At 39.8% G+C, this 12,744-nt stretch overlaps 1 protein-coding gene and 1 long non-coding RNA gene across 13 annotated transcripts in view; one reads left to right on the forward strand and one right to left on the reverse strand.

Moving 5' to 3' along the window:
* The window catches only part of LOC149875094 (uncharacterized), an 81,409-nt gene extending 78,159 nt beyond the window's left edge, over window positions 1-3,250 (forward strand). Inside the window, exon 3 of the long non-coding RNA XR_016439172.1 lies at window positions 3,071-3,250. This is a non-coding gene — a long non-coding RNA (uncharacterized LOC149875094). The remainder of the gene's footprint in view (window positions 1-3,070) is intronic.
* NBEA (neurobeachin) overlaps window positions 1-12,744 on the reverse strand; it is an 835,610-nt gene that overhangs the window by 490,232 nt on the left and 332,634 nt on the right. For 10 of the 12 annotated variants that reach the window (XM_090027554.1, XM_090027509.1, XM_090027581.1 and 7 more), the window contains one exon: window positions 12,092-12,187. The exons of the other annotated variants lie outside the window; for them this stretch is intronic. In XM_090027554.1, coding sequence (XP_089883680.1) covers window positions 12,092-12,187 — 96 coding nt within the window. The remainder of the gene's footprint in view (window positions 1-12,091; window positions 12,188-12,744) is intronic. 12 annotated transcript variants of the gene reach the window in all.

Consider the following 12,744-nt stretch of genomic DNA (forward strand, 5'->3'; position numbering starts at 1 on the left):
TGGGAACTACAGCATAGTATATTAGAACTACAGCCTAGATTTCTCAATTCATCAACGAACTTGCATTTAGCAGTATTTAATATATATATATTTAATATATATATTTTTATACATACATACATACATATACATATATATATATATATATATAAAATCAAGTGACTCCCACTTGCATTGTGATCCACGTCACTGTAGACATAACATGCCCTTACCATTATTTACAACCTCAACTCAGTTTGCCATCTGTAGACTGCCAACCATAATTTATGTTTTCTTACAGATCACTGATAAAAATATTGAACAACACTAGTGGTGTTCCCTTCAGGATAATGATTCCCCTCTCTAGTTACTGTATTTACCTTGCATATCACACATACCTTTTCCTCAAAAATTAGCTTCCAAAGACTGTGTGCGTGTCTTCAGCAGGGGAAACTAATTTTTTTGCCAGAACAGAAGTACCCCACTTCGATATTTGCTCTACCCAGGTCTTAAAACCAACTGCCCAGGCAATATATGACCTGCAGGTTGGATCTGACCCACCAAGGGATTCTGTCCAGCCCATGGTGGGTCCCTCAGCCCTGCTCAAGCCCAGGCATGTGGGGCAGCCCGGGCCACAGTGTGTGTGGTTGTTCCTGCTGTCCCTGGGTGTGTGGCAGGGCAGAAGTGGTATGGTGGCTGGACTCACCTCCAGCAGCCCTGCTGGCAGCAGCTCTTTCCAGCTGCAGAAACTGCGAGACCTGGCCTGTTGGGGGTGGGACCAGCATGGCCAGGGCATGTGGCTGGGCAGGTGAAATGGGGCCAGAAGCAGGATGGACAGGCAGGGGCAGGATTGGACAGTGGTGACAGCGTGGGGAAGGGACCCAGGGCAGAGTTTTTATCTGCTCCCCACAAGTACCTGTGACAGGTACCAGTTCTGTGGGCACGGGGGTGCAGGGAGTGGATTATGGTTCTTCCCCAGGCCCTACACTACCATGGTCCTGCAAACCCAGCCCCGGCTCCATCTACCCATCCCACTCCCAGATACTGCTCCCCGCCCACCTGTGGCTGCATCCCATCTGCACTACCTGCATGGGGCCAGTCACCAAGAAGACCCCCTGTCACCAGGCAGTGACAGCATGGGACCAGGACCTGGGGCTGAGCCGCAATCTGCCGTGGAACTGGCACCCCTCACAGTGATGTGCAGGGAGCTGATTGTGGCTTGGCCCTGGGCCCTGGCCCTACATTGTCACAGCCCCATGATCCCAGCCCCAGTCCCACCTGCTACAAACCCAGATGCCACTACCTGCCTGCCTGTGGCCCCAACCCATCCACCCATCCAGATGTGGGTCAGAGCCACTTAGGGAGTTTTGATAAGTTGTTGCGGGGGGAAGGGGGGCCTGGAGGGGTGCTGATGTGGTGGGAGAAGGTCAGAAGGTGCTGATCTGACCTGCAACAGCTCATCAAAACTTTCTAAGTGGCCCTCTGGCTCAAATAATTGCTCACCCCTCCTTTAACCTATTAAATATATGCTGGATTGATGCTGTATAATGCAAACCAATGTCAGATTGATGCAAAAATGTTTTTCCAAATGGAGATACTTGAAACAGAAGCTCTAGAATGTGCATGTGAACTCACTTCAACAGGTTAACTCTAGATGCTAAAAAATGTTTAGCTTCACTGGTCATGAGTTTAACAAAAAACATGGAGGCATTCTTATTTTTTTTCCTAAGTGCCTCCGGCATTTGCTTAAGTAGAGAACATAAGGTCAAAATAAACAATGAGGGCTACCTGTACTGATTATATTTTTATGCACTAGATTTATACATGGTCCTTCTCAGCAAAGGCTTAAGGCAGCTTATAGTAAGAGAACAAATAACATATGAAGTAGGAAAATGAACAACAGAACAAAGTGAGGGAACAAAACAACTTATAAAAACAAACCTGCCCAGGGAACACCAGAAAGACAACAGATTACATGTAATCAATCCTGAACAGGTGAGGCATCTCCTACAAAACTTGAGCATTTCAAAGCTGCTGGGTCAGACAACCTGCACCTGAAAGTCCTGAAGGAACTGGCTAAGGTCACAGCAGCACCACTAGCCAAGTTGTTTGAAAAGTTGTGGAACTCGGGAGGGAGTGGTCCTGGAGAACTGGAAGAGGGCCAATGTTGTGCCCATCTTTAAGAAAGGGAAGAAGGATGACCCTGCACACTACAAACCAGCCAACCTGACTTTGGTCCTGGGTAAAATCTTAGAAAAATTTATAAAGAAGACCATCAATTACAAGCTGGTAACTGACAGCATGTTAAGAAGCAGCCAGCATGGCTTTGTGGAGGGTAATCATGCCTGACAAGGCTAGTGCCCTTCTATAACCAGGTAACTAGCCATCTGGATGAGGGGCACGAGGTTCACATAATTTACGTGGTTGTAAAGTAACAAAAATGAAACAGAAACCCCTAATACGCCAGACTTGCCTTTCCTGCTTATTTTTTTTCCCCTTTCATTTCCCTCTCCCACTCAACTAAAAATGTAGCTGCAGAATTCCCTGGCTGCACTACTGTGCTTTGGCCCATCCATGGACTTTGATACATAACACAAAGCCAGCTGGGCACCTGGTGCATGAGTTGTCAGCCATAAACAGTTTATCAAATTGGTAATTTTAGAGATACATATCTCTTAAAGAATTTACAAATTTCCCTTTAAATATTTCTTCCCCCTGATAAAAACTGCCCAGAAGAAAGTTCATGTACTAACATTATGCTATCATGGATTTCTGTTCCGCACATGCAGCTTCTGTCATTAATATGATCTCCTGGTGTCTTGAAGTAGTAAAATAAATGAACATGGAACAGCTGGCTTAATATTACACTAGGGAAGACAGAACTTATAATGATGTTAGGAAAAGGGAAATATTTTGAGAAATCTACCAGAACACAGAACTCACACATGACTGATAGTTTCCAGACACCAAATATAAGGGTAGTACAGGGAGCTTTAAGGTCATGCCACAGTACTCCTAAACAGAGAGAGATGGTAAAAATGGTAAAGAGTGCTTTCCATCATTAGTAACTCCTCCTCTTGTCACTTTACAGTCTCCAGATTCGAGTTGTGCTGCAGAACATTGCCTACAGTCTCTTCTACAGTTACTCTTCTGCCTATGAAATTAAACTCTGCGTCAGTCTGAAAGCTGTTCCTTCTAGAACAAGGGAATATTTTTTGAGATCCTATTGAAATGCAATACCTTGATTTTTTACTTGATTATAAAAAGTAAGCATTTAAAGTGTTCTAACTAGACTCTTGGTCTTTTATTGAATTTCATTTATTGATATATCATATTTTCCCCCCAATCAACATGGGGAGGGTGGGGTGGCAGCCTCATCTTAGATTCATGTACTAGCCTAGGATAGGGGGCAGCTCAGCTTCACCCTGGTCCCAGGGCCAAAGCTGGAACTGAGATGCTGTTTTCCCTGGGCCAGGGTGCCTTGTGTGGCAAAGGCTGGGGGCACGCCACAAAGGCTGTTCAGGAGAGAATGCACGGTGAAGGTGGGGGCCCCTGGGGGAGACTCACAGTGTGTACTTTGGGGGGTAGGGGGGAGTGCAGGGGACACTTTGCAGGCTTCCCCCTTGCTGAAAACCTCCCCCCAGCTACAGTTCCAGCTCTGGCCTTGGAGCTACTGCTGCTGCTTCTGACTAGCTGAGCTGGGCTGGGCTGGGACCAGGGTATGGGGGTGGATCCAGAGCTCCCCAAAAGTATGTGGTGGGGGATGTAGGTTGGGGACAACCAGGCAGCAGGCATCAGGAGGACTGGAAGGAGGGAGTAAGGCACAGATATGGGGAGACAGGCACGGTGGCGAGCAAGGATTGGGGAAGTAGGGGGAAAGGGAGGGCATGGCCTCTTATCCCCTACCACTGCTTGCCCCACTACAGCAGTGAAGAGGATGAATTTAAGACCCCAATAATTAGATTCTGTACATGGAAAGTTATAACAAATTTATGCTTTTCCATTTATAGAGTATAATTACTGGTGGTTATCTTAAATTCAAAGTAATCTTGGATTCAGATAAACATGGCATCAGGAACTAAACATCAGTATCAGAGTTCAGATCACCTATGGAATTCCAGTTTCCTTGCTATAGGTTTGTCATATAACAAAGCCAACATCAATACTGAACAAAGAGAAGACAGCACACTTGTCTAATTCTAGTGGTAACATCAAACCCATCTGTTAGTTCCTGGCTGCAGATCAGAGCACATCTGGCAGTCTCCTAAAGACTCTTGAAAATCTGAACAATTTTACAAGGTAATCCATAGGGTTCCAAAATCTGTCACAGGGACCCCTAGTTACACTATCAAAGACTTTCTAAAAATCAGTGAAGTTTAAAATGAATTGTAGCTGCTACTTAATGACACTGTGTTATAAGAAGATATGTTTAAAACAAGAACGTATGAGGCAAAAAAAGCTTATTTTTCTTGAAATATGATTGGTGGTACTGCAGGCTTTTTTTCAGAATAATTGTACCAAAAAGTTTCCCTGGGATTGACATTAGCATGAGTGAACAACAGCTACATTTAAATCCCCTCTCAGGAAATTTTATGATTTTTCCCCCTTTCTTCTGGATGGATTGTATCCTCCCACTCTTGGCTGAAGAATCACATGGCAGGATTTGCAAGCTCTCTATATTATTTGCTTTGGGCAGGTATTCTGGGTATGGACAGGCATTATATTTCCAGCAGAAGAAATTCTGCTCTCCTCCTAGAAACTGGGAGAGTATAGACAATTGTGCAGTTTCTCCTGCAAGAATCATACCAAATTTGGATATCAAAGTTGCTTGTCTTTTTGCAGCTTGATACAAAGTTCTCATAACCCTTTCTAAGCTCTATTAAGATATACTCAGTTATCTCTTCTTGCGGAACGTTCCCTTTTCATTTGCTAGTTTCCTCTTGCCCATTAAAAATTAAGAGGTTCATTTTTGTTTCCACCTAGCAATACCGGCGTTTAGTAATCTACTCTTCTTTTTTATACATGTCCTGTGGTTTTCCAAGCTGTTTATCCAAAAATGGATTTCAAATTTGGCAAGATGAAAAACTTGTCTGAAAGCTTTAGGGTTGTTGGTTGCCTGAAAGCTGAAGTTTAAACTCCATTCTTGTTTACGGATCTGTGGGTGCATCTACACACGAAATTAATATGATGCAACTCTGAAGCAGTTCGAGCCGCAGTTAACTGCTTCTGGTTGCAGCTTCTACATGTGGACCCAGGACAACAGCACTTTGAGCCAGGGCAGAGCAGACCCAGGCTGGCAGCAGGCTTGGTGGGGTCAGCTCCGGGGTCCAAGTGGCAGCATTAGGTGGTGGAGGGGCTGGCTGGGGCATGAGAATGCTGAATGATCGAAGCTGTGTTGCTGGGCAGCAGGCAGGACTCTAGCCCCCTGCTGCCTGGGCTAACATTTACAATTTACACCCAGGTCAGCGTTCGCACGTGGTTCATTGCAGTTAGTAACTCTGCTGTAAGACGGTACTGTCAGGAACAGTACTATCTTATGGCAGAGTTAATTTATTGCACCCCGATACCAGAGCACATGTAGACAGTGACACTTTACTGTGGAGCTAATTAGTCAACCCCTCAGTACAGCGCACATGTAGATGTACTACTGAATGTTACAAGGAACCCAAGAAGAGACCCAGACAATGGAAATTACATTTTTATTCTCACTGCTGAGATCTGGAAAGAAGAATGGAAAACAAAAGAGGGGAGAACATCAGGGATGCCCAGGTAAAGTAGTAGAAATGGCAAACAGAGCAGGTAAGGGCTCATTTTATAATAAAACTGGAGTAGGCAAGGAAGGGAGAACACATTTTGTTTCTTATGGGGATAGACTATGAATCTGAAGAAGGCCAGGGAGAAGCTCTGATTAGTAACAAGAACAAATAAGGACTCAGCCTTGTTTCAATATAGAAATCCCAAAATGGAAAAGCAGTGTCTCCATGCTCTGGCCAAGGGTTATCTCAAATGAATTAAAGCTGATAAGATCCCCATTCCTTATAAGTTGAACACATTAAACACACAGGGTTTTAATTCCATTTTATGTACTTGTAGCATAGAATTAAACTAGGGCAATTTGTGAATATGTGATAGATAGGTCCATAGAGAGAATCAGACCAAGCTCCAAAGGCTAGCAGTTAATTTAAAAACAAAAGTTTCACAACCCATATGACTATGAACGTAATCTTAAAATTGTGAATGAATATTAAACAAATTAGGTTGGGCCAGAAGGCATACATGATCTATGTTACCTGTAAACTATCTAATTTTTGCTAAAATTTAACCATCGATTTTGTTAATTATTTCACTGGTCAAAGCATTATGCAAAAAAAAAAAAAAAGACGACAAACAATAAGGCCATGAAGCTGAGCTACAGGAGAGTCCTGTTTAAGCATTTTACTTGGTGCAGAATTTGACAAAGTGTTAATATTTTCCATCTCCCAATTTTATTTGATGCGTGTTCTCTTAATTATCATTACAATATAAATGTTCAAGGATATTTACATTGCCTAAGTGGTAATAGGTTCTCACATTTTGAAAGTCAAAGAGAATATAGTACTCTACGCCCTTTAAAATACTATGTACTTGACTACAATGAAATACCATTGCAGCTTAGGCATATTGCTCATTTCTAAATTATCCTATCTGATATATACTGGTTAAGAGCTATCCTGCCCACTCAGTGCCCATCCTATACATGACCCATTCACTATCTCCATGTCAAGATCATCATTTTTTTCTTTAAAAAATATTATTTTAAAATTTGGAAGGTCAGAAAGAGTATAAAAAGTTAAATGACGTGTTAATCTTCCAGAGTTGTATTCTAATATTTGTCCTGTGCAACTGATGTTATATATGAATTTCCAAACAGTTACCATGAGACATATTTTAAAAACAAAGAAAATGTAGCCATTGCAAAGATAATTCTGTGACGTACCGATCAGTATAAAGACAGTACAATCTTAAACTTTTACCACAATCCTCATAACCATATGAGGAACTTGGTTTTATCTTTTTTTCTTTAGTTCTTATATTTGTACTTACACAATGCATTAAACAGCAACAAAAACCAAAACCGTGTGTGTGTGTGTGTGTGTTTAATTCAAACAACTGATAGAGCATAAGCACTAAAAATGTAAATTCCCCCATAAACTATACCACAGTATGTTTCTTAGTGGTAAACCACATCTACACTATTGTCTTCAATCTGGATTAAGAACAGTTTCATATGCTAAACACTTCAAAGTAAAGCTTAATGCTAAATGCAATGACAATGAAAATCCTCAGAGCTTATATTTGATACTGGCTGTAGTTGTCCATTAGATACATTTTCCAACTGCATATGGAAAAATATTTGAAGCTACTACAGCCTTGTGACTACCCAAAAATAACCAACAGAACACACACATTATCAAAAAACAATTTCAGAAAAATTCACATTATATTCATTTTAAATACATATTTAAATAACCAGCAATTTCCCTATATATTGTCTAATTAAATGCAAGTCTGAGTGATTGGATTCTAGGTACCTACATTTTTACTGTAGTTTTAACTGAATAGTTTTATTAAGCAAGCATAAACTGAATATAGAGAAGGCAGAAGAGCAAAGCTAGGACCAATATAAAAATGAACTACCATCCAATTTTCAATTACATTCTTGCTGGTGCATGGATGCAAGTTTAAGGGTTACAACTGTGCTAAAGATGGATGCTTTTAAGCATCCAACATCCCTCCCCAATTACCAAGGTCTAGTCTCAAAGGGCTTTAAGTAGAGTTCCGCCAACAATTATATAAGTTTTGTTAAATGTATCATTGTGGTGCACAGATTCAACAAAATGATCACTAGACAATGAAAAAGAAGGAACTCCTACAATAAAACCAAAGTGGATAAAATTCAGAAAATAAAAACTGCATTTATATTCTTTTTTAGAATGTATTTCAGAAAATTAAGCTTATTTAAAATGAAAAAACTATGACAACCAATATTAGGATCTAAACTTACTATTATGTATGCATATGGAGCCAGAATTATTGTAAAAGATAAACAAACAATTAACAGCTGCATCTGAAGGTGCAGTTAATATTGTACTATAAATCTAAAAAACAGATTAGGAGTTGAAAAAGGAAGAAAGAAAGCTTAGTTTCCTCTTTCAATCTTTGAATCAAAGCTAGATGTGAAAAGCTGAGATCTATAGGCTTTTTATACATGTGCTCTGAGAGTGGCGGTAGTGCACGTGTAGGCACCATATAAGTTCAAAAATTCTGAAGGGCACAATGACCAGAAACAATCAGCTTAAGACACTGACAAATAATGCTTTGTTAAAAAGCTAGTTTTAAATGCAAAGTATTTTAATGCTCTCCCTTCAGTTTTCTAAGCTTGCTTAAGGTAGTTTGCAGAGGCATAGCAGGCAGTTTTGTTACACAAGGCAGTGTCAGCTCCTGCAGTGCTGATAGCTCTGGTGTAAGCCACAGCAGCTATTTTTAGTGGCCCCTAACAAAAGTAGCACCCAGAACTGCTGCCCTGGTTGCCCCTTCTACACTCCCCCCCCAAATTATACTACCGGTGGTTTTATGTAAATAACAAAAACTTTCAAATGTTTTTGCCCCCCACCATTGAGCTTCCACTGAAAAATAGCTCAGTACAAATTACAAGTAAACAGTTCACCATCTAGTAAGAATCACCATTCACCATTTTCTAGCATAACAGAACAGAAATAAAAATTCCAAATATATGTATGTTAAGCTATATACTGAATTTTTTCCTGTACAACGTGCCCCAAAATATAGTATACATCTTGTTTTGGGAAGGCAGAACAAAGGGAAAAAAGATTTTGCCAGAGTTATGGCTGCACAGATCAGGGACAGAACCCTAATTTTCAGCTCACTCACCATCCCTTTCCTGCTGAACTGAAGCTAAAACCCTAGATGATGTTGAAGTCTGGTCTCCATGGGTGGATCTATGCTTTCAAAAAGAATTAAAGAGCCTCCAGGCTAGGAACAGACATTACACATAATCTGGCTTAAGTGATCAGAAACTGGTTTAAACCTGCAACAAAACAGATGCTCAATGCACATAAACCAGTTTGAAAATGGCTGAAACCAGTTTGAGATAAACCTGGTTGAATCTATTAACTGACTTAACTGATTTGGGTCAAACCAGTTTATGCAATATCTGTCCCAGACCCCTTCCTCGTTTAAGTTAAACCAGACTTCCACAGCATCCCAGCATGCTCTCTGGGTGGGGCTCTCTGCTCCACAGCAGAGCTGGCCCCTCTCCTCTGCTCCGTGGCTGGAGCTCCAGCAGAGACTGCAGGCATCTAACTGCCTTTCCCCATGTCCCCCAACTCCCCCTCCCCACTCCCTGCTAAGCAGGGATTCCCCCTTCCCCTCTGCCTTACACAGACATCTCTCAGCATCAGCTAGCATACCACTGTTTGTGCTGAAGGGAGACAGGAAAAAGGCAGACAGGACTGTGTCCTTTTTGGAGCTATTAACAGGTAGCTGGTAATGTCCCTCCTTGGAATGTTCCCTTGCTTGTTTAAGAACAGCTTGAACTAATGAAAGGGACTTTGTTTTCTGATGGGGTGTTAAATGCTGATAACAAAGATGATAAATGCTCTGTTATCAAGGGGGGTAGGGGGGCCTCCCTAATCAGAGCATCCTGCCAGGGCCTGGCCATGCCCCTCCCTTAGCTCAGCACAATGGAAGGGAACGGAGGGCTGCTCTAGTGCTCCCCGGCTTCTAGCCTGAGCCACTGCAGGCATGTGCCTGCATTTCTGGGATGTCTGTGCTGTTACAAACCAATTTGGCTTAGCCAGATTAGACCAACCTGCTAAGACTGAATCAATACAGGCTCAGGCTTTTTGAATGTCTTTTCCTAGCTACAAAGGCCATGAAATATGAGGAAGGAGACTAGGAGCAGCTAGCAGACAGCGAAACTACCCTAAGAAAAGTTAGCTTGATTAGTGGGACATAGACATCAAGACGATGAAGGGGAGACACTTGTTAACACTTCTGGTATGAAGAACAATGCACCTTTAAGTCAAATGGCTCCTTCCATTGCCTGAATACTAATACAACAGCTGTTGCACTACAGAGCAGGAATCAAAGCAGGATGCTTCTATCCAGGGCAGAAAAATGAACTTCCCTGCACCATGATTTTAAAGGAAAAAGTGTGTTGTGTGCAACAAAAGATGGTATCTGCTTACATGCAACTTCCTAGTTTATAAAATATTATATCAAATTTAGGGTAAAACTGAAACTTAGGAGCAAATCAACATGTTAAAATAACAAAAATAGCTTAAAATTACAATTTCAAGGATTAAAAATCACTCTGATTTAAATCAATGCTGGTGAAAGGTAATGTTATATTAGTGAATATATATATGATTACTAGGTATATGGTTTAATAAATAAGACAAATAAGTATCTGTTAATAATACCAAAAATATTGTTGAAAGCCGCCATAGAGAAGACAAGCCTGTTAGAGAAAAAGGTTTGCTTTGCTTTGGTGCCTTGGTACACATTGACTCTATCTTTTTAAGAGTTTATGTTTTTCTACTCTTGCTACTTGTATTTTATCTCTAAGTTCCAGAATGCATTATTAGCAAAAATCTTTTTTCCCTACTACTATGACTTATCTCTTGTCCCGTTCATATCCTTTGTATATCTCTGTTTAAATGCCTAAAATTAAATTAAAATTTGTTCTGTATAATTTAAAGTATGGTAATCAAGCTGATTTACAAGATGATATGGCTAAAAATGAAACATCCTAATGCACACTACATAAAAAGGCACTACACATGCAGAAAAAAGAAAACAAGATTAAATTAAATCTGAAGGTTTCTTCTGCAGCACTTTTGAATTAACAGCATGTTTTTCCTTTTATCAAGGGTGGATTAAGTATATCAGTTATGTCATAACTAAGAATATTAAATTAACAACTTGAGATAAAAATAAGCTCATCAGATGTAGAAGAACATTTCTGGTAGTAGAGTGGAAATAACAAGAAATGTAATATCAAGAGAAACTATACTCAAGGTTAATATTTATTAGAATCTGAAATTGATACAGTCAGTAGAAAGGTTTGGAATGATAAATCCAGCATACTAAACTTTTATCTTATTGAGGGGTTTGGCACTCTGAACACCAATACTTTATATATACACAAAGAATTATGAGTAAATGGCAGTTCAGCCTATTGTACTAAAAAAAAAAAATTAACTGCTCAATTTTAGGGTTTTTTTAGCATGCCCTGTATCCTTTGAGATCGTATCAGAATTATGTGCGTTTCCTGAGATAAACCATGATAAGCTTTGTGGTACTCGTTTATTCTCCCATAGTAAGTACACAAAAGTCGGAATATGTATGTGGAAGCCTGACTAAAAATGCATCTCTCAGTTCATGCAGATACAATTTCCTGGCATCTAAAATCATGCTTATGTTTATTTTCCATCTGAAAACTCAGGCCTAAAATATACATTATTTGCTGTGAATACATTTCTCCCTCTCTAAACCAGCACAGGATCCAACCTATGTAAAACAAGAGTACAGTTCATAACATATGAATGTTAACATGCCATCAGAGTGAAAAAAAGGAGGAAAAGTAAGGGAAAAGAAAAGGAGAAAATACAGAAAAAGGGAACATTAAAAAGCACTAAGTATTTCATTTATTGCAGTTAATCAATACTTTAACATTTTGCTTAATTTCTAACATAAGTAAAGGATGCACTGTTGTAGCCACCAGAATAAGCCAAACCAAAAAAAATTAATAATTCCTTCTTATATTCTTTTCCTTAACACTATACTTGTGTTTTTCTAGTATACTGCCTACTGGATGTTGCTGAAATGAACAAATGGGAAAAAGTCAGAAATATACTTCCTAAAGTAAATGTAGCCAGGAAAAGTAAAGTATTGTCTTAAAGGTATCATCATCATCAGGTGACAGGCTGATCTCCATGTAACCTGCGGCGTATACTTATTTAGCAGCAATTACATCACGGTTAGTTCTTGAATTACATTACATTAAATAAGAACACCCAAACAGGTTAGGAGATGATGTTAATATTACCTTTGTAAAATGAGTGGGCAAAGCTCTGCTCAGGAATTAACTTGGCAAGGAATCCATGGCTCAAACTTGGGTGAGGGATAGATGGTATGACCACAACTGTGGAGAAAATCATGGAATCAAATGTGAGCCAGCTAATAATTGCGTGTAGCCTGGTCCACTGTGGATCCATGACAGAAGTCCTATCTCATTGAAACATGCAAGTATGGCACTATCAACAAAAATGCATCTCTGAAGGAAGGAAACCAGTTATGTATCAAGAGATAGGAAACAGCATACCAATTAGTAGGGTACTTTAAAGAACAACATTTATAGGGAAAAGAAGAAAAAAGACAGACACAAGACAATCACAGCTGAAACAGTTAATTGAAACTAGCAGTTTCCTACTTCAGCATCACAATATGACCAGGAAGAACACATTAAATATAACATAAAATTATGATTTTCCATAACTAATAATTTACTATATCTATATTTAAAAATAATAATCAGCAAGGTCATTTTTAGCAGAATACAAAGCAAGCTACGTTATAATAATGAATCATATGATAATGAAGAAAGTAAATATGACACATTTAAAATTATATTCCAGGTGACATTAAAACTTGCAGCTCTAAAAACTAAAACAAAAAAAAATCATATTCAGTACAAGAAGC

Source organism: Crocodylus siamensis, chromosome 1 (genome assembly GCF_052110815.1).
Source record: "Crocodylus siamensis isolate JL-2025a chromosome 1, ASM5211081v1, whole genome shotgun sequence".
NCBI classification, from domain to species: domain Eukaryota; kingdom Metazoa; phylum Chordata; order Crocodylia; family Crocodylidae; genus Crocodylus; species Crocodylus siamensis.